This window comes from Osmerus eperlanus, chromosome 6 (assembly GCF_963692335.1).
Source record: "Osmerus eperlanus chromosome 6, fOsmEpe2.1, whole genome shotgun sequence".
NCBI lineage: Eukaryota > Metazoa > Chordata > Actinopteri > Osmeriformes > Osmeridae > Osmerus > Osmerus eperlanus.
In genome coordinates, this window is record NC_085023.1 from 12,657,269 (window position 1) to 12,677,667 (window position 20,399).

General features: G+C 50.6%; 1 protein-coding gene across 6 annotated transcripts in view; it reads left to right on the forward strand.

The window, feature by feature from the left end:
- The window catches only part of gbf1 (golgi brefeldin A resistant guanine nucleotide exchange factor 1), a 56,907-nt gene extending 36,757 nt beyond the window's left edge, over nucleotides 1-20,150 (forward strand). For 4 of the 6 annotated variants that reach the window (XM_062463563.1, XM_062463564.1, XM_062463559.1 and 1 more), the window contains 31 exons: nucleotides 415-629; nucleotides 929-1,097; nucleotides 1,340-1,551; nucleotides 1,660-1,758; nucleotides 1,961-2,155; nucleotides 2,308-2,500; nucleotides 2,633-2,761; nucleotides 2,967-3,055; nucleotides 3,275-3,477; nucleotides 3,663-3,786; nucleotides 4,451-4,576; nucleotides 6,683-6,765; nucleotides 6,950-7,186; nucleotides 7,491-7,584; nucleotides 7,744-7,920; nucleotides 9,065-9,129; nucleotides 9,502-9,625; nucleotides 10,607-10,678; nucleotides 10,779-10,873; nucleotides 10,994-11,147; nucleotides 12,024-12,249; nucleotides 12,375-12,532; nucleotides 12,742-12,991; nucleotides 14,227-14,441; nucleotides 15,426-15,576; nucleotides 15,959-16,089; nucleotides 16,192-16,293; nucleotides 16,702-16,815; nucleotides 17,084-17,261; nucleotides 17,741-17,914; nucleotides 18,068-20,150. In XM_062463563.1, coding sequence (XP_062319547.1) covers nucleotides 415-629; nucleotides 929-1,097; nucleotides 1,340-1,551; nucleotides 1,660-1,758; nucleotides 1,961-2,155; nucleotides 2,308-2,500; nucleotides 2,633-2,761; nucleotides 2,967-3,055; nucleotides 3,275-3,477; nucleotides 3,663-3,786; nucleotides 4,451-4,576; nucleotides 6,683-6,765; nucleotides 6,950-7,186; nucleotides 7,491-7,584; nucleotides 7,744-7,920; nucleotides 9,065-9,129; nucleotides 9,502-9,625; nucleotides 10,607-10,678; nucleotides 10,779-10,873; nucleotides 10,994-11,147; nucleotides 12,024-12,249; nucleotides 12,375-12,532; nucleotides 12,742-12,991; nucleotides 14,227-14,441; nucleotides 15,426-15,576; nucleotides 15,959-16,089; nucleotides 16,192-16,293; nucleotides 16,702-16,815; nucleotides 17,084-17,261; nucleotides 17,741-17,914; nucleotides 18,068-18,348 — 4,835 coding nt within the window. In that variant the 3' untranslated portion in view covers nucleotides 18,349-20,150. The remainder of the gene's footprint in view (nucleotides 1-414; nucleotides 630-928; nucleotides 1,098-1,339; nucleotides 1,552-1,659; nucleotides 1,759-1,960; nucleotides 2,156-2,307; nucleotides 2,501-2,632; nucleotides 2,762-2,966; nucleotides 3,056-3,274; nucleotides 3,478-3,662; nucleotides 3,787-4,450; nucleotides 4,577-6,682; nucleotides 6,766-6,949; nucleotides 7,187-7,490; nucleotides 7,585-7,743; nucleotides 7,921-9,064; nucleotides 9,130-9,501; nucleotides 9,626-10,606; nucleotides 10,679-10,778; nucleotides 10,874-10,993; nucleotides 11,148-12,023; nucleotides 12,250-12,374; nucleotides 12,533-12,741; nucleotides 12,992-14,226; nucleotides 14,442-15,425; nucleotides 15,577-15,958; nucleotides 16,090-16,191; nucleotides 16,294-16,701; nucleotides 16,816-17,083; nucleotides 17,262-17,740; nucleotides 17,915-18,067) is intronic. The other 2 variants (XM_062463562.1, XM_062463565.1) reach the window with 1 other exon arrangement.
- Nucleotides 20,151-20,399: the final 249 nt, after the last annotated feature.

Genomic DNA, 20,399 nt, shown 5'->3' on the forward strand with positions numbered 1-20,399 from the left:
TCTCTCTCCCCCCTCTCTGTCCATGTCTCTCTCTCTCCCCCCTCTCTGTCCACGTCTCTCTCTCTCCCCCCTCTCTGTCCACGTCTCTCTCTCTCCCCCCTCTCTGTCCACGTCTCTCTCTCTCCCCCCTCTCTGTCCACGTCTCTCTCTCTCCCCCCTCTGTCCATGTCTCTCTCTCTCCCCCCTCTCTGTCCATGTCTCTCTCTTTCCTCTGTCCATGTCTCTCTCCCTCCCCCCTCTCTGTCCACATCTCTCTCTCTCCCCCCTCTCTGTCCATGTCTCTCTCTCTCCCCCCTCTCTGTCCACATCTCTCTCTCTCCCCCCTCTCTGTCCACGTCTCTCTCTTTCCCCCCTCTCTGTCCACGTCTCTCTCTCTCCCCCCTCTCTGTCCACGTCTCTCTCGCTCTCTCTCAGGTGGAGTCCCCTTCATCGAGCAGGGCTCGTCCTCATCTGGCGGCAGCCTGCCGGTGTCGGACAGCGTGGCCTCCTCCATGTCCAGCCCCACCACCACAGACAGCGGCCTGGACACCTGCTCCAAGGCCACATCCCGGGAGGACCTGAGTGACCTGGATCAGGGCGGCTCGGCCCCCACCACCCCAGGGATGGAGCCCAGACGGATGGACGCTCAGGTACTCAAGGAATGCGGCTTATTTCAGTTTCTTTTACCAAGGGAATATCAAAGTGTCAGTTATAGTTGGAGACACTGTCCCACTCTACTCTAATGTTGAGTTCCCAAAATAGTTTCTCATTAATTAATGAGGAAAGGAATTGTTATTTCATAATGAATTAGTCATTCTAATCTAGTGCTCATAGGCTTTTAGGCTGTACCCATAAGTCGGACAAGGGGGATAGCTGTGGGCGCATCATGCCCTCCAGGTGTAGTTGCATGCATGTTCTCACCCTGTGGCGGCTTGTCTCTCTGTGACAGTGTGACGAGCATCAGGTGGAGCGTGCCCAGTCGGCCTCGGTGGAGTCCATCCCGGAGGTGCTGGAGGACAGGGACTCTGTGACGGAGCAGTCGGACACGGCCTCCGTCCACGACATGGACTACGTCAACCCCCGAGGGGTCCGCTTCACCCAGTCCTCTCAGAGAGATGGTGAGATTCGTTTCCCCCCCAATTCCTCTCGCGTCTATGCCCCCCTGCCATGTCTGATGTTGGGCGATGTTCCATCTCGGAATCCATCTCCTTTTTGATTCTCCCTCCTTCGTGGTCTCCCCCCGCCTCTCCTCCCACTTCCTGTTTGGTTATCGCCCCCTCACCCTGTCGTCACCCTGCCACAAAGCTGCACGAACCTTCCATCGTGACGTCCCCTGTATTCTTCTTCCTCGTCCTCCTAGGCGCCTCCCTCATCCCGTACGGCCTACCGTGTCTGCGCGAGCTCTTCCGCTTCCTCATCTCGCTGACCAACCCCCACGACCGCCACAACACGGACGCCATGATGCACATGGGCCTCCAGCTGCTGACCGTGGCGCTGGAGGCCGCACACATCGCCCCTTACCAGTCTCTGCTGGTCCTGGTCAAGGATGAGCTCTGCAGACACCTATTCCAGGTTGGACACGCGCTCTCACACACACACACACACACACACACGCTCTTTCCTGTGTGAGACCAGTCCTTACAAAATGTGTTTCAAAGCCAGCTCTCTCTCGTGTTCCAGTTGCTGAGTGTGGATCGTATGAACCTGTACGCAGCATCTCTGCGTGCGTGCTTCTTGCTCTTTGAGAGCATGCGTGGACATCTGAAGTTCCAGCTTGAGGTAGGTAGCAAACCCACTCTTTCACGTCAAAAATGACACTAAAATAATCAAATAAAATACAATCGCACGTTCCAGGTATGTACTTGTACTAAAAATGAACAATAGTTAGGCCGTGGCTCGAATTGATACGCAATGACTCTGGAAAAACCTAACAAAAGGAAGTCAAGAAGTTAACTGACCGTTTCCTCCTCTTGGTGTCCAGATGTACCTGAAGAAGCTGATGGATATCATCACGTCGGAGAATCTGAAGATGCCGTACGAGATGAAGGAGATGGCCCTGGAGGCTCTGGTGCAGCTCTGGAGGATCCCCAGTTTTGTCACAGAGCTCTACATCAACTACGACTGTGACTTCTACTGCTCTAACCTGTTTGAAGATCTCACCAAGCTCCTCTCCAAGGTATCAGGGCTAGCAGACAGAATGGGGGCTTGGGACATTGGGACAAGAACCAGAGTCATGCTAATTGCGTGCCAAAACAAAATCGTATATATTAGTTTTTTTTATTGAATTGAAACTTTCTGCATGACCCGTGACTGTGTGTTGTGTTGCAGAATGCCTTCCCTGTGTCAGGGCAGCTCTACACAACACATCTCCTCTCACTCGAGGCCCTGCTGACTGTGATTGACAGCACTGAGGTCCACTGCCAGGCCAAGGTGCTCAACAACGCCTCTCAGCAGGACCAATCAGAAACGGTGCTTCCGGAAGGGGATGGCACAACCAATGGAAGCGCAGACGCAACCACAGGTGCAGAATGCCTCTCTCTTTAGAACAAGCAGCAAGGAAGGGCTCATATGAAGGCCATCCTTCTTGATAGAATCTTGTTCTTAAAAAAAAAACGTACACGTTAGTAATGCATTATTGTTCATGTGGCTCAAGACACTAGCAGGCCAGACGGGCAGAGCGCTGCAGAGATCCTGAACACACCTGCGTGCCCACCCACCAGCGGGCATCTGATGGCAGAAAAGATGAGGCTCGGCAGGCAGGACCAGGAAGAGACCGACACAGGTAGATCATCCTTCGCCAAAAATCTCTACCAAACCGAAAATGTACACCGTATATTGTACCAAGCATCAAATATTTCTCGAACACGTTGTGATATAATATTTGGAGCCATTTTGGTCTGATAACCTCTCGTCTCATTCGCCAGGACGCTTTTCTTGTAAGGATGTTGCGAGGAAGTCTAATGTCTAAAGTGTCCTTTTTGTCTCAGCTGAGAAGAATGTACTACAGAAGCCTCAACGATTCTCCTCTGGTCTGCCCAACTCTCAAGAACTGCTGGACATCAAAATCAAGAAGAAGGTGAGGCATTTTCACAGTTTGAGTATCTGCTAGAGAGAAAACAGACGCACGCACCTTTCTGAAAGAACGTTGGGTTTCCTGAGGATCTGCATGTTCCACACGCGTCCGCAAACACGTGTCCCACACCCTCGGCACGTGTTCAAGCCTCATTCCAAGGTTGTGTGTGAGTGTGTGTGTGTGTGTGTGTGTGTTCACCTGGCCTTCCCGCCCTCCTCCCAGCTGCTGATCACAGGCACGGAGCAGTTCAACCAGAAGCCCAAGAAGGGTGTCCAGTTCCTGCAGGAGAAGTGCCTGCTCAGCAGCCCCATGGACAACAATCAGGTGGCCCAGTGGCTCCGGGAGAACCCCCGCCTGGACAAGAAGATGATCGGCGAGTTCATCAGCGACCGCAAGAACATGGAACTCCTCGACAGCTTCGTCAAGTAAGGGGGGGGGGGGGGGGGGGCGTCACGGCTTCAGCCCTTTTCTGAGCACAGAATGAAAGGAAAACATCTCCATCGAGAATGATTCGCGCACACATTCGAGAGTAACATAGACCGTTTCGACGGACTCGTTTATGATGTGCCGAACAGTAAGATGTTTAACGAATTGGACTCCTCCTGTGCAGCACGTTCGGCTTCCAGGGGCTGCGTATCGACGAGGCCCTGCGCCTGTATCTGGAGGCCTTCAGGCTGCCTGGAGAGGCTCCCGTCATCCACAGACTGCTGGAAACTTTCACCGACATCTGGCATGTAAGTCAGCTGCCTGGACTCCCGCTCTCACACACACACACACACACACACACACACACACACACTGGCACACATACGGGGGGGCCTTCATGCAGTCCCAGTTCTTCCATGACCGCACGGCAAGGCTATCCCGGCTCACCAACTGTCCCTATCATCAGGTAATTACAGCCAATGGAGGCCGAGATACGGATCAAGGGCAGGGGACATCAGTCACTGGGGGCAATTAGGGGACAAGGAAAATGCCGCGACGGGGAAGCGTGACATAACCATCGCCGGCCACGAGGGCAGGAGGAAAATGTGGGGGGGGGGGGGGGAGAGGTTATTTAGACGGACAAGCAGCTCCTTAAATAACACAAGGCGGGGGGGTCGTCCTGGAAAGTATTCCTAGTAATGTCCTTTTCTTAGTCGCCACACACTTCAATGAGTTCATGTGTATTCTGGATACTCACACAAATGAGTTTTCCACTCCGGTGGGAGATAGTAATGTCAGCCGGGCGAAAAAATGGTGTGAGGTGGGGAGGACATGGTGTTGGTCGTGTGAGGATTAGCGAACACCTTCACTGACATTGCAGTTTGTTGATGGAGTCACATCTTACAATGTGGTGTCACGGACAAGATGATAAAGTGTGCGCGCGCGTGTGTGTGTGTGTGCGCGCGCGTGTAGAAGGTGAACGGCTCCCCCTTCATGACCAACGATGCTGGCTTCGCCCTGGCCTACGCCGTCATCATGCTGAACACGGACCAGCACAACAACAACGTGCGCAAGCAGAACATTCCCATGACCGTCGAGGTGAGCACACACACACACCGACGCCCAAACCTTTTAGACCACTCGATGGGATTCAAACACATCGAAGATTTCTTTTCTCACACCCCCTCCCCCCCCCCCCCCACACACACACACTCCTCCGAAAATCGGTCGGTCTTCCACCGATCCGTTATCGTGGTGTTGTAAAAGTTTACTGGTGGTGAACATGAAAGCTGTCTCCTCATGGCAACATTCCCACTGGTCTCAGACGGCGTGTCTCGTAGGAGGGAGAAGAGCTCCGCCGCAGGAGCCCCACATTTGTCAGAGCGCCTCGCCGGAGCCTCTGATGGGGTCTTAAAAAGCCGCCGTGACAGCTGTGCCCAGCGGTGGTCGAGGCGATGAGGTCATCCTGCTTAGTCATGTGAACAGGCGGCAGGGGCGGGGAGGGGGTGGAGGGGGGGGGTATGGTCGGGGGGGCTGGGCTGGGGTGGGGTGGGGCAGTAGCCTGGCTGTCTGTTTGAGTGACAGCGCCTGAAGACTAAACACAAGTCCCATGGGCTTTTGATGAGAGCGCGGGTGGGCCACTCTCACTGACACACGTTCGCTCAGACACACACACACACACACACACACACACACACACACACACACACACTAGACAGTCTAACATGCACGCACAAGAACTCAAATAGAAAAACATACACACACACACACACACTCATACCAATCAGACATTTGGTGTTGTAGTCTGTTTGAAGTATTCCGAGACATTCCCAAAGCTAAGTCGCAATTTGGTGGAGAGGGAATGGAATTCTAAGCTGCCCAGAGAACAACAAAGTTTGTGACCCCGACATTTTTGGATAGGGCAATAAAAGCGCCATCATTCCATTCGCTCACTTGACTACTACCATCGTGAATTGCAGAACAGATACAGTAGAAGCACCTCTCTCAAAGTCTTCAAACGACATGAACACACATTATACTGTTAACTCGTATAACTCATAGCCTCTTTAGTTGAAGAATAATCGCAGTTGTTTGATTATTCATCAGTTAGGGCCACTTAAAATCCTATTCAGTTCATATACAATTCTCCACAGAAGTTGTTTAATTTTTTTTTTAATGCTCGTTTAGAATATGACCCCTGCAACATTTTGGCTCTTCAGATCAGTCACCGTAGACCAGGGAGGGGTAAGATCTCCCCTCTCTGTCGGTCCTGTGATGACTTGGCAGCCGACACGTCCAGCTGCCTTATCTCCATTGGCGGCTATTGTTACCATCTTTTACTCCTGGGACCCAGAATGTATGAGTGTGGGTGTGTCTGTGGGAGAGAGTGCAAGTGTGTTTGTGTGTGTGTGTGTGTGTGTGCGATGTGTTGCATGGGAGAGGCAGAGAGTGTGTGTGCGTGTTATTTTTCTGTGCGTGTTGTTTTTCCTCTGTGTGTGTGTTATTGTTCTGTGTGTGTGAGTGACTGATACTGGTATTACAAACACACCCCTGATCCCTCTGCTCCCTGACCCACTCTCCCTCTCTTCCTCTCTTCCTCTCTCTCTCTCTCTCTCTCTCTCTCTCTCTCTCTCTCTCTCTCTCTCTCTCTCTCTCTCTCTCTCTCTCTCTCTGTCTCTGTCTGTCTCTCTCTGTCTCTCCTTCCCTCTCACTTTCTCTCCCTCTACCTCTCTCACTCTCTCTCTCTCTGTCTCTCTCCTCTCTATGTTTATTTCTCTGTCTGTCTATCCCGCTGTGGCGGGTCTCCTGTTTCCCTTTTGGTTTACCTGCCATTAGCCCCCAGCATGGTGCCAACCAGAGTCTCACTGCTGTCAGTCAACACGGGGCGGATATGTTTATTTGTAGGGGGATCTTGGCTCCAGTCCCTGTTTGACTCGCATCACAAGCGCACCGTATTAAGTGACACGCGTGGATAAACCCCCTTAATTGCTGGATGCTCAATTAGGGGTAGCGTCTGATGCCGAAAGGGTTGGATGTCAGCGCTAAGCTAGCTAGCTGAGACGCAATGATGGATATGTTGATGGTGGAGGGCTTGGCCGATGGCCGCGGTGTTGACGGTGTGTGACGTATGATTTGATTGGGAATAAAGACTTGTTACTGATCGGTACGGACGGTTGTTTTGTTTTGGGGGCTGGCTTCCTGCAGCAATTCAAGAAGAATCTGAAGGGTGTCAACGGCTCCAAAGACTTTGACCAGGACATGCTGGAGGACATTTACAACGCTATTAAGTAAGTGGAAGTTCAACTTTAAAGGAGGCAGATGACAGTTTGGAACGTGGATGCATTGTGTATAGTCGCTCCAGGTACATCATGTGAGTGAATGTTTCAGTGTACAGACGCATACAGACAGACAGACACACACACGCACGCACACTCAACGCACCCTTCCCCGGCCGCTCTCTCTCTCCTTCAGGAACGAGGAGATCGTGATGCCGGACGAGCAGTCGGGCCTGGTGAAGGAGAACTACGTGTGGAGCGTGTTGCTGCACCGCGGCGCGACCCCCGAGGGCGTTTTCCTGCACGTGCCGGCCGGCAGCTACGACCACGACCTGTTCACCATGACCTGGGGCCCCACCATCGCCGCCCTGTCCTACGTGTTCGACAAGAGCCTGGACGACACCATCATCCAGAAGGCCATCGCAGGCTTCAGGTACGGCAGGCTTCGCAGCAGGGACGGGGCCCGAGTCACGTAGAGCGCAGTAGATGTGGGCAGTGTCATACGAAAGGTTATTGCTGTCTTTGGTGAAAATCCCTCTAACCAGTGACTGAGATTAGGATTGGGTATAGAATGTCGACTGTTCCCCAAATAACGCTGTTTTGGGTACTTCTCTGGAACTTTTTGCCCAGGTGCTGTGACAACCTGCCAGGGCTTACAGTTAGCCCATGTGCTTTCAAATGGGATCGTTAGCTGTATGGGAAGAATGCTAACAATCTGTCCGTTCTTCTCTTTTCAGGAAATGTGCCATGATATCAGCCCATTATGGATTCAGTGATGTGTTTGATAACCTGATCATATCCCTCTGCAAATTTACCACACTCAGCAGCGAGGTGGGACACCGCCATGCAATTTCAGACACCACACACTCCATTTAGGACCCAGCTACACATGCACATTTACCACCTGATATTTCTCTGCCAAAGACTAAACTGTGGAACTGCGGCGGGTAACCTGACCCCCCGACCCTGCGTGTGTGTGTTCCTCTTCAGTCGGTGGAGAACCTGCCCACGGTGTTTGGCAGTAACGGGAAGGCCCAGGTGGCGGCGAAGACGGTGTTCCACCTGGCGCATCGTCATGGAGACATCCTGCGGGAGGGCTGGAAGAACATCATGGACTCCATGCTGCAGCTGTTCAGGGCCGAGCTCCTGCCCAAGGCCATGGTCGAGGTCAGGCGGGCGTGAATGGACACGGTTGTGTTTACTACCTACGAGTGGAATGCCCACTGGAGGCAGATGCTAGTGCAGTGCCCGTTGTTGCCTCGCGACATCCATGGCTCCATCGCCTAGTGCAGCTCAACGCGTTTATGTATTTAGGGTGTATTTGTTTCTCGTGAACCGCTCATCCAAACCTGTTCACAGGCGACGCCGCACGTCTTTGCGTCCTGATTAATACGCCTGACACATTTCTACTTCATACAGTGTCCACTTCTCAAGATACATTCTCCACAGACACACACACAGCAAATGTTTACTCCTCGACAGGTCTGCAAACGCCTTTGTAAACCGAGATTTGTTAAAACGTTTGTTAACCGAGACCGTAGGTCGAGGTTTACAAACAAATCGTTTTAACAAATCGAGGCGACAAAGCGTTTGCTGACCTGTCGAGGAGTAAACATTTGGTTTCTTATATACTACAACAATACGTCGGAAGATCACAAATCAAACGGGTCGAATCTGGAGCAGACGCCATGTTGTCAGAGCAATCAGCTGCACTTGCACTGGTGACGTCACTACATCTCCAAGGCAACATATCAACAACATCAATTCGTCTGCTTCAGATACTTCTTTAAAACGGGAAGCGATTGCGGGGCGTTTGCGGACCTGTGCAAAAAACATATTTGGTTGTTTTAGTTTTTTTTTAAGGCAATTTAGGCTACTTTGTTGCCGAGCAGATGCCACGTTGTTAAGGTCAATGGCTAAATCTCCAAGGCAACCGCTTGTTGCTAGGTCCGTAAAAACGTTTATTTACCTCTGCGAACTTTCAGGAGGTATATAAACGGATTTATTAACTTTTGAGAACGTCTTCTGGACCAATAGGAACAGCATATTGGTCAAATTATTACACTAGTATATAAGAAACACATATTCTTCCCTTTATAGTTTGATAATTTGTATATATACAGTGCTCTTTAACACTTAACATACAGAGCGCTTTAATCACTTGAAATAGAATAATATGCTGTTTCTTTTATTTCAAAAATCGTTGTTGTCAGATCTAGAGCAAACATTGGTATGTCGGCCAGACTAACTTGTGTGTGTGAGATGCTGTCACCTACTGGCCGGTCTCAGTATCTTCCTCTTCTCCATACAGGTGGAGGATTTCGTGGAACCCAATGGAAAGATTTCCCTTCAAAGAGAAGAGACGCCGTCAAATCGGTACTACGTTTTCCTATTTGCAGCCCTTTCATCTAAGCCTTTATCTAAACAAGAAAATCACAACCCTTTTTCCTCACTCAACAACCCACACCTTTTCACTAGGCCCATTTGTTGATGTGCTTGTCATAACTTGGCTGTCATTCTCTCTCTCTCTCTCTCTCTCTCTCTCTCTCTCTCTCTCTCTCTCTCTCTCTCTCTCTCTCTCTCGCTCTCTCGCTCTCTCGCTCTCTCGCTCTCTCGCTCTCTCTCTCTCTCTCTCTCTCTCTCTCTCTCTCTCCCCCCCCTCTCGCGCTCTCTCGCGCTCTCTCTCTCTTTCTCTCTCTTTCTCTCTCTTTCTCTCTCTGTCTCTCTCGCCCTCCCTCCCCCTCTCAGGGGCGAGTCAGCAGTGCTCAGCTTCGTCAACTGGCTGACGCTGAGTGGAGCCGAGCAGTCGGGACTCCGAGGCCCCTCCACTGAGAACCAGGAGGCCAAGCAGGCGGCCATTCTGTGTATCAAGGTACCCAGGCTGAAGCATCCTCTCCCGCCACTGTGTCTCAGACAACACACCCTTTGGACGGCCGTTGCCGATTGATCCTCTCAATTTCAGTAGGCCACATTCTCTGTGTGGTGCGAGGAGGACTTGTACTGACTTGACGAGAACGTTTCCGAGCCCCCGATTTCCGTGCAGCCTTTTCGAGGCGGTCTTACGGTGCGTTTACACTGCAGCGACGCGATGCGAGCGACAACATGTTTTCCATTCATTTTCAATGGAGCCAGGCGAATCGCTTGCGTGGTGCATTGTGGGTAGCGACGTGACGCGATCGAGTTGAGATTTTCTCAACTTTATGCAAATGAGGAGCGATTTTCGCTAGCGATGGCCAATGGCAGTGTTTTCTTGTTTCTCGTAACGTAGCAACCATGGTAAACTTTTCTAGCTTTCAGTTTTTAAGATGGAGGAGAAACTAATCGCCTGTGTGGCTGCATATCCAGTCCTGTACGATACGTCTCTGTATTTGTACAAAGACATTAATAAAAAGAATGAGGCCAGGCGCAGGTTTGCCGACGTTGTCGGTGCTCCTGGTGTTTTTTTTGTACTTTGTACTCTCGAACAAAGTTACGTTCCAGGGAGTTCCAGCCGGGCTACTACTATAAACCCGGCTGGAACTCCCTGGTCGTATCGACAGATTAGCAGAGACTTTGAGTACTATAATAAAACGCTTTTACACATGTCAATGTGTATGTCTATTAAACAGTTTTGTATTTTGTATACAAGTTGTATTTTGATCGATGTTGCGAGTACGTAAACCCAAGTCTGCACACTTGGCCATGACAACTACAACAGTGACTTTAGAGAACTACAATTCTACATTAATCTGTTTGATACGCCCCCGCGCGTTGTGAACTGTGGGAAGGCGAGCGATGGCAAGCGATTCGCGTCGCTGCAGTGTAAACGCACTGTTACAATACGCACTCACACTGTGTCTGTTCTGCCTTCCAGCAATGTGACCCAGAGAAGCTGGTCACTGAGAGTAAATTCCTCCAGTTGGAATCTCTACACGAACTGATGAAGGTAACCTTTATAGCCACGTGTGCCTGATAAGCCTTTTAAACGAGGGTGAGCCTGTCGAAATGTTAGACTGTGAACACTGTGTGTGTGTGTGTGTGTCCAGGCCCTGATATCAGTCACACCTGATGAGGAGACCTACGATGAGGAGGACGCTGCCTTCTGTCTGGAAATGCTGCTGCGCATCGTGTTAGAGAACAGGTAAACCACGACCTGTGTGGCGCTCGTGGGATATCTGGAACATGTGCATGTTCCACACGCATTTCAGAGGTTTCCCACTGGGTCTCCGGGCATCAGTATGAAGTGTGTGTGTGTGTCCAGGGACCGCGTGTCGTGTGTGTGGCAGACGGTGCGAGACCACCTGTGCCACCTGTGTGTCCACGCCACCGAGAGCTGCTTCCTGGTGGAGAGGGCTGTGGTCGGACTCCTCCGACTGGCCATCCGCCTGCTGCGACGAGAGGACATCAGCTCTCAGGTACACTCTCACACACTCTCACACACACACACACATGACATTGTAGAGCACCGGCTTGGCCATGAGCTCTGATTTAGGTTGATGTTGTTTTCCCCTCGGGTCAATAGGCAGTGAAAGTGCTTTGATAAGCCCATCGTGGGGCCATCTGTTTGTAGGTATCATGTGTGTTTGTGAATGACTTGTCCTGTTTTCATCTAGTTCTCTTCCCTATCAGATTTTGAGTACACTTAAACGTGTAATATCTATCAATTTTTTTGTTGTTGCTGGTATTCAATTCTTGTACACCTATCTTTGGCATAACATTGCATTCTGTTATTTTTCCCATTTGAAAAGGCTTCAAGAGCGACCTTCTAACAAATATACCCATCCGTTACGCAATGCTCATCGGGGTCAATAGGGCAATCACATAATAAACTAGGCCAATGCCTTCGACCAGGGGATTTGTTTGTAAACTGGGACGGCCTCTTTATAAATCTTATGTCGCGAGGACGTGAACCCGCAACTTGTGCCCACGGTCAGCAGGAATCCGCACGTTGCTTTTCTCGAATTCTCAGAACGTTCTCAGAATCAGCTTGCCAAGTCTGCCTTCACGTACAAACAATGTGTCTGACAGGAGCTTCAGTACACACGGGCAAGACTAAAATAAGAATACAAAACACATAGATAAGAATAAGTAAAAGATACATGGATAATAAAAAATGAAAACGCATGCACAGACACACACATACCCACACACACCCCTACACGTACGTGCCTAGCGCAAGTCGAACGCAATTAGACCCCCTTCCCCCCACCTCTCTTGTACATGTGCAACACTGAGCACGTGACTAAAGAACCGCCCTGTAAACCCCCCTCCCCCTCCCCCCCCCCCCCCAGGTGCTCCTGTCCCTGCGCCTGCTGCTCATGATGAAGCCGCACGTCCTGTCCAGGGTGAGTCGGGAGGTGGCCTACGGCCTCCACGAGCTGCTGAAGACCAACGCCGCCAACATCCACTGCACCGAGCACTGGTACACGCTCTTCTCCCTGCTGGAGTGCATCGGGGCAGGGATCAAACCCCCAGCCTCCTTCCAGATGGCCAGTGCCAACCCCGACCCGGACACAGGTCAGCCCGCACACATGCACTTTTCCGTTTTTTTTTCTTTTCACATTTCAGTTCAACCCTGTGCATGCGCGCACACAGAACCGGACTCCCAGGTCAGGAATAGCTGGTGGTTTGTGTGTCCCCAGGAGCCCAGTCTGACAGCGAGCTGTCCTCCCACCACCCCAGCGAGGTGAGCCACGAACGGGGCTACACCTCTGACTCGGAGGTGTACACCGAGCACGGCAAGTCCAGGATGCCCCGCTCCATCACCGACGTCGACGTGGCCAGCAGCGGCTGGCTGGTGGTGAGCGGTTATAGAGGACGCACACACTCACACACACGCATGCTGTTGAACACAAACACATTCCATACAATTGAATTCAAACTCCCGAAGCAGTGCTTTGGTACTTTTATACGATTTCTCGGTCATCTCCGTGAAGTTTATGCCCTTTTATCTAGAAGTGCTAGAGTTTGATCTCTTCGTGACTCGCATGTTGCGCTTTGTGTCGCCAGGTTGGTAAAGATGACCTGGAAAGGCCTTCGTTGGCAACGGTGGTGAGCTCCAAGCCTCTGAACTCTCCGCTGGTGAACCAGTACAGCCTGACCCTGGGCCAGGACATGGGCCAGCACGACACCAAGTCCCTCATCAAGTGCGTGGAGTCGCTGTCCTTCATCGTCAGGGACGCGGCGCACGTCACCCCGGAGAACTTTGAGCTGTGCGCCAAAGCCATCCGCGTGTTTGTGGAGGCCAGCCTGAACGGAGGTACTACTTCCTGTTTCGTACAATGTCACTTCCTTTTTGTTGGTGAATGCATTGGAAGTTTGTTCTGGTGATTAGATTTTATTTTTTTTGGGTGGGGGGGGGGGGGGTTCTATGCGAAGTGTGTTTCTGTTATGACCAATTGTACAAGAAGAAATTGACTTCTTAATAAGTGTTTGGAAGGGGTTCTTGGCAGTACAGTTCTTGCCTCAAGTGACTAGCCTGGTCCAGGGGCTCCTTCACGCCATCCTCACTTTTTAGGAACACTCTCTTCAGAAGACTCTCGCGCCATCTCTCTCTCTCTCTCGCAACTCTCTCTTGCTCTCCCTGGCTTCCCTCTCCCACCCTCCTCATCCTCTCTCTCACTCCTTTTCCTCTCCCTCACTCCTTTCCCCCCTCTCTCTCTGTCCACCGTGTCTGTTTCTGATCTACGGCGCAGTAATGCAGGGATTAGATGGGAAATTGCATTGGTGCACTTTCGCTCTGGCTCTGCTTATGGCTCTTTTCATCACCGGCCCTCATCGCCCCGGGTCCTTGGATACACACTGTCAACACAGCTTTAGACGCGCAAACAATAAAGTTTGGTCGATCAAAGGCCTTAGCTGAGCCTAGCACTGTATTAATCTGTATAGGAACCTAATGGCAGTCAGTCAGTTCTGAAACCTGCTATTAGTGATTTGGGTGATGTTGCCTTTTGTTGCCTGCGAAGGTTCGACGTGAAAGGAATGTTTGGGTAACCCGGAGAACTGTGTGGCACAGGCTGTTTCTTTAAGTCGTACTTAAGTCTTTAGTTGTGAGGGTCTTCAAAGCCAGCGTCTCGTACTAATCCATCCAATTAAGACATCGTCTGCCAAAAGCATCACAAGAATCTGTTGGAATATCCGCATGCATAACAACGATCCTGATCTTTGCAGTACTGGCTTGCAGTTCACCGCAGGGTGACGTTCATTTTTGAATCTCGGATGAAGTGGTGGGGGGATTCAAATGAGCTGTCCTCCCCTCAGGTCTTGAAGGCTTTCCCATTAAGACTATTTGGCACGATAGTGCAGCACTCATCTCTTAGAAATGAGTTCTTCAGAGGCCCGAGCTTTGCCCTTTTCAAAGACCCGAAATCTCTTCTCGGCAGAAGAACTGTCGCCGTCGCCCCCCGAGCTACACAAACCTAGTAGCGAGCTCAGGCTACCGTCCTCCCGCCCGCCCTCCCGTCTCAGCCCGCCCGCTCTGCTCCCTCCCCCCAGGCTTCAGGAGCCACGACAAGAAGAAGAGCCACAAGTACGACTCCTCCAAGTCCCGCCTGAGGAAGAAGGCCGGCGGGGGCGGCCGGGAGAGGGAGGCGGCGCCCCGCCGGGCCAAGGCGTCCAGCCAGCGGCTCTCCCGCGCGCACAGCGAGGACGAGGAGGACGAGGGCGTGCCGGCCAGCTACCACACGGTGTCTTTACAGGTTAGTCAGGATGTAAGTACAGCAGTCCTCTCTAACCTTCTCTACCTTTGTGCCCCGTCTCAGAGGGGTGTGGGGGGGGGGGAGCATTCAGGAAGGCCACATCCAGAGTTGTAGTGATGCTCGTTTGGGGGGGGAAAACATGTTAAATCTATTTATTTATTATTTTATTTTTGTGGATTGGTGTCAGACAAACGTCTTACTGAATGCTCAGCTAGGCCTACTACACTGTCTATATCTTTATTACTTTCTGTCTTCTCTACACGGAGCAAGCAGTTTAAAACGGTCTCGTGGAACCGACATCCGTGACTGTCGGGGAAGGTCTGTCCGGAACGGTAGTTAGAACTCTGACCTCTCCTGAATGCTCCCCCAGGTGTGCTGTTCTTCTGGTGTTTGGAATGGGGTGGGGAATGGATCTTATATGGGGTGAGGGGTGTAGGTGTTTGCTATTGTTCTCTCTTTAACACTAATGTAAAGGGGCTGAGCAGGGCTGGGCCTCAATGGCTCGACGACAAGCGTTTGGTTGTCATGGCGTTGTCAAGGGATGTCCTACGGGGGGTGTTTGGGGAGAAAAGACTACGTTTACTGTAACTTGTTGACCCATAGTTTTCTGTGGTTACTAAAAGGGGTCATATTCCAAATACTAACTCCCTCAGAAAGCTTTCAAGTCTCTCCCTCAGTGTGTACTACTTCCTGAAGTGTACTTTAAATCCATCATCAGGCCTCACTCCGTCTGGTGCTAAATCAGCGGTACCACCTGAAAACGGCTATTGAACTGTCACATTCTCTATTAATCAAGCCTCTAAAGAGGGCTGTAAATAAATGAAGTGTCACTCAGTGAAAGCAATACACAGCCATTACACGAATCAATTTGTTCAGAAGCGCTTACAAACACTGCCCCCCCCCCCCCCCCCCCCCCTCCACATTGCTTTGACCTGTATTCCGATCCGAAACAACGTAACTGTTAACGTGCAATCGTTGGCTCCCCTTCTGGTGCAGCTGTTAGACCTGATGCACACTCTGCACACACGTGCAGCCAGCATCTACAGCTCCTGGGCGGAGGAACAGCGCCACCTGGGGGCGGCCGGCAGGAAGATTGAAGCGGACTCCCAGACCCTGTGGACCAGCTGCTGGTGCCCCCTGCTGCAAGGTCAGCCCCTCCGCCACCACCTGGTCCACCTAGATCAGCGGCCTTCAACCCCGGTCCTCGGGGGGCCGGCTGTCCTGCATGTTTTAGATGTTTCCCTGGCTTCAACACCCGATTCGAATGAATGGGTCGTTATCAGGCTTCCGCTGAGCTCGGTAACGAGCGTTCATTTGAGACAGGTGTGCCGGCTTCGAGGCCTGAAGGAGAAATCAAGTTGTTTTTGTGGCAAGCAAAAATACGTTGTGACAAAAGAAGCTTTTTTGGGGGGTGATTCTGTATCCTTAATTTGCTTGTAAACATTTAGCTCCCAGGGTGTTCTCAGAAGAACGGCGTTGCCGCGCCAATCTTGATAACAGTAGTCCCCTCGACGTGTCGAACCCTGTAGGTATTGCCTGGCTGTGCTGTGATGCCCGGAGGCAGGTCCGCATGCAGGCCCTCACCTACCTGCAGAGGGCGCTGTTGGTGCACGACCTGCAAACGTTAGACGCCACCGAGTGGGAATCCTGCTTCAACAAGGTGGGACCCCCTTCTCAACCAAAGGGGTCCGTTATCATAGCCTTCCTTCCGTGGGGACGGTTGATAGTGAAAGCGGTTGTGTGTGTGTGTGTGTCGCTGCAGGTGTTATTCCCCCTGCTCACCAAGCTGCTGGACAACATCAGCCCAGCGGACGTGGGGGGGATGGAGGAGACGAGGATGAGGGCCTGCACCCTCCTCTCCAAGGTGTGGATCACTCCTCCACGTCACGGCCGTCATCCGTCAGGGACGCCTTGTGCTTTCCTGTCGATATAGACCCGTCCCTTTCCAAATGGCCTGTCGATCTGATTCCCATTTGTATGACATGCGTCGCACAAAGAATTCCACGCTCATTCACTATAGTCTTTGTACTCTGTGCGAAGAACTTCACAGAAACAAACCACAACGCACGTTCTTGTCTATGACACTTAGTCTATTGCTAAAGCCTGCACAACAACCACCTACCCCCCCCCCACGCTGCAACTTCACTTCCAGACGCCCGCTGCACATGAGCACGGCCTCGGTCACGTAACGTGGTTAAACCACGTCCCGTAACACAACCATACCAACCCCGGTCTCCTCCCACCCCCCCCACCCCCCCCCCCCCCACCCCAGGTGTTCCTGCAGCACCTGTCCCCCCTGCTGTCTCTGCCCACCTTCGCTGCCCTCTGGCTCACCATCCTGGACTTCATGGACAAGTACATGCACGCTGGCTCCAGCGACCTGCTGGTGAGTCATGTGATTCCGATTACAGTCGGTATTAGATTTGGGGGATGTCGGTGGGTTCAGTTTTCTACAGGCAGTTGTTTTGCTCTGTGTGTACCTCTACATGCCGTCCTCGTTCGTCGATTTTGTTTTCCGTTGCATGCAGTGCTCCGTCGAGCATAAACTGCCACGCATTTCTCTCTCATAGCAACGTCATGAACGCCCTCTTCCATTACCGTCAGCAAGTTGTCCATGAGAATGTATGTTCACTTTCTCTTTTTCTCACCCCCAGTTGGAGGCTATCCCAGAGTCCCTGAAGAACATGCTGCTTGTGATGGACACAGCCGGCATCTTCCACTGCGCCGACTCTCGAACCGGCTACTCCGACCTCTGGGAGATCACCTGGGAGCGTATCGACTGCTTCCTGCCCCACCTCCGCGAAGAGCTCTTCAAACAGACCGTCATACCAGGTACTGGCAGGGACGCCCTGTACAGACACATCAAGCACTCAACCCAAAATAGCTGTCAGGGCTCTGAAACGGAGATGTAAATTGGAGTAAGGACCAGGGATTGGCCATTGGAATAAGTGTATACTTTCAAGGAAAATGCATCCCAAGAATAGGATGCCGTGTCTGTGGACCGTTCTCAGCAGGGGAAAGAACTGGATGAATCAGATGACAGGAGTGATGCAGCAAGACTGTGTCGTCCTGGTGTGACGTTGATTTGCGGTGAAAAGGTTAAGCGATATTGAAGCACCGAGGAGAATGGAAACCAGTTAGCGGAGCGCTTTGCAGTAGAACTGGAATCTTCTGGGTCTTGCCGCGACGCAAAATGATTCCGACTGCATGTGAACATGGTTGTAAATCCCCGCGTTGTCGCCACTATCGCTGTTTTCCCTGCTGTAGGAAGAGTGTGAAGTTTGACAGCCGTTTTCTCTGTGCGTCATTAGAAGCGGTGCAAAGTGGTCCTGTGGATCCTGCCCAGCCAACCCCGGCCTCCCCTCCCCCAGCCCAGGCACCCTCCCCGGGCCCTGGGCCCATGCCAGTGCCAGCTGCTCCAGCGGAGCCAAAGATCTCCAGTAGACCAGAGTCGCCCCAGGAGCAGCCGCCACCCAGTGCCAATGGTAATGTCTTTATGGCAGGTCAATTCAGAATTTTGGGTTCAAAGTTTTATGTTTTACTAAGATGCAATTGTGGTTCAACTCTGTCATTTTCGCTGTGTCATCATTTTTTCCTCCCCCCCTTTTTTTTCGTGTTTTTTTTCTTTTTTCTTTCAGGAACAGACCGCACATCTCCGGTGCCCCCCTTGACTCCACCCATGCACTCCCCTCCCAAGATGCCCCCTGCCCAGGTCTCCTCCCCCATGAGCCAGCCCCCCACCCCCATGAGCCAGTCCCCCTTCATCCTGCAGCCTCTGGCCTCACCTCTCCAGGTGGGCGTGCCCCCCATGTCCCTCCCCATCATTCTGAACCCCGCCCTCATCGAGGCCACCTCCCCTGTACCCTTGCTCCCCGCCCCTCGGCCCACTGACCCAGCTGACACCTCCGAGGTCAAATAAAGCCGCACCTCCCCTCCACCCTCTTCTAAAAACCATGGTTATCCCCACTGCGCCCCTAAGTAGACCCCACCCTGATTACCTCAGATACAGAGAGAGACCCTGGACTTGCATGGTCAACTCGTCTCAGATCTACAGAAGTAGTAGCTTAAATCTCAAAGTCTCCTCGCTTTGTTGACCCACAGAGCTTGCTGTCCTTCAATAGTCTTCTTCAGAAACATTAAGAATCAATATTTAGGAGATACATGTGCGTTAGGGACAAACACTGTTTAAAGCTATATTCTGTCTTTTGACTTACATCCGTCAAGTCAGATTTAGCTTGAGAATATGAAGATCACTACATTGCAAGTATGCCTGTGCTTCATGTAAAATCTAGAGGTTTCTGACAGGGTGAGTCCTTGCTAACTTGGTTTTTAGGTACAGTACTGCATGTTTCCTGAATAGGATGTACAGTGATGAATTTTAGTCCAAATGTATCAGGGGCACTGTGTCTTAAAGTATGTAATTATTGCTGTCATCTCATACAACTGAGGGTCTGAAGTCAAATGTACAGTAACATAAAAAACAAAAACAAATAGTCTATATTTCCAATCTAGAGTATTTGATCTGAGAGTGTTTGAGAAAGAATTGTATTGTATATTGTTATGTCCAAAGACGTCGAATTCGGCATGTACTTTACTAATATCGACTTAGTTCAAAGTTTTGTTTTAATTAACCTGAATGACCTTATTTGCCCCAGAGAACAACAATGTCACCTTACTTAGTTTGGGCATACCCAAATGGTGTACGTACGTACAGAAGGCAGCATTTGAAAGATAGATTTGAGATAAGACAGGGGATGACATTGGCACCCTCTCCTAAACATTCCGAATCTTAGTCTGTCCTGGACTGTTGGTTTGCTGGAGACAGTCTACATGTTCATATACATGTGTCAGTTTTTATGGAGAAGCAAGGAGTTTCTTTGGGAGTCTTACAATGAGATTATTTACAGAGTACAGTGCTTATGTCGTATGAGGGTATATTTGTCACATTTGTGTAACTAGATCCATTGAGTCATCGTGTCTCCAAAGGACCTAAGAAACTCATTGCCATATTGAGTTTCCTTAAACAGGATTCCACCGTAAATCTAGTCTTGGAGCTTCATGTTTTACTTTCAAACGGCTTTTGGGATAATTGTAGTCAAGTGTATTTGGAAGGTCTAAAATCAGAACTTGATTATGAAAAGTATTCTTCCAGGTGATTTGACCACATTGAGTAGTGCAGTACATTAATTGATCAGAGAAAGGATACCTGGGGTGGAAAATGGAGCTTTATGATTGAATACCCAAACTTTGTGTACTGGAGTACTGTGTGACGATGGAACAGGTAGTTGTAAAAGCATTCAGTCTCTTCAGGTTTCTTTTTGGAGAAACCTCAACCTTGTTTGAAACCGCCTATAGTCACAGCTTTGCTCTTGAACAGGTCTCCTATCAGTCTAGAATATGATGTTATTTATTCCATTAGGAATGGGGAACTGGAGAAGATTATAGGTTGAATCACAGTCAGGTCAACTGCATCTTGGTCAGGTAACATCATTCTACACATCCATTGCCTTATGTCAGAGAGATGGGGATAGCTGTTCATCGACACAACCACATTACAAAGTCTCTTTGTAAGCCGTTTGTTCATTTGTTGTACTGCTTTGTTAGAAGCTAATTTTGCGTGGACAGGAAATTAAATGAATATAATGTATATATAATGAAAGGTAATGTACTTTTTACAATGTAATAAATATAATGTAAAGATACCTTGCTGTAATATTGCTGTTTTTACCCAATTTGAATGGTTTGGTTGAGGGAATTACTTATTTACGTTGTAGTCCAGGGCTTCCTATTCATGTTGGTACTGTCCTATAGGGTTTTATGCCAACCCTAATGCAGCACACCTGATTCGAATAATGACCAGTTGGACACGCTGATTCATGTTTGTGACGACTAGGGTTGGAGTGAAAATCTCCAGGATTAGGGTTGGACAGACCTGTTCCAGTCTTATTTTATCAAGCAGTTATTACGTTG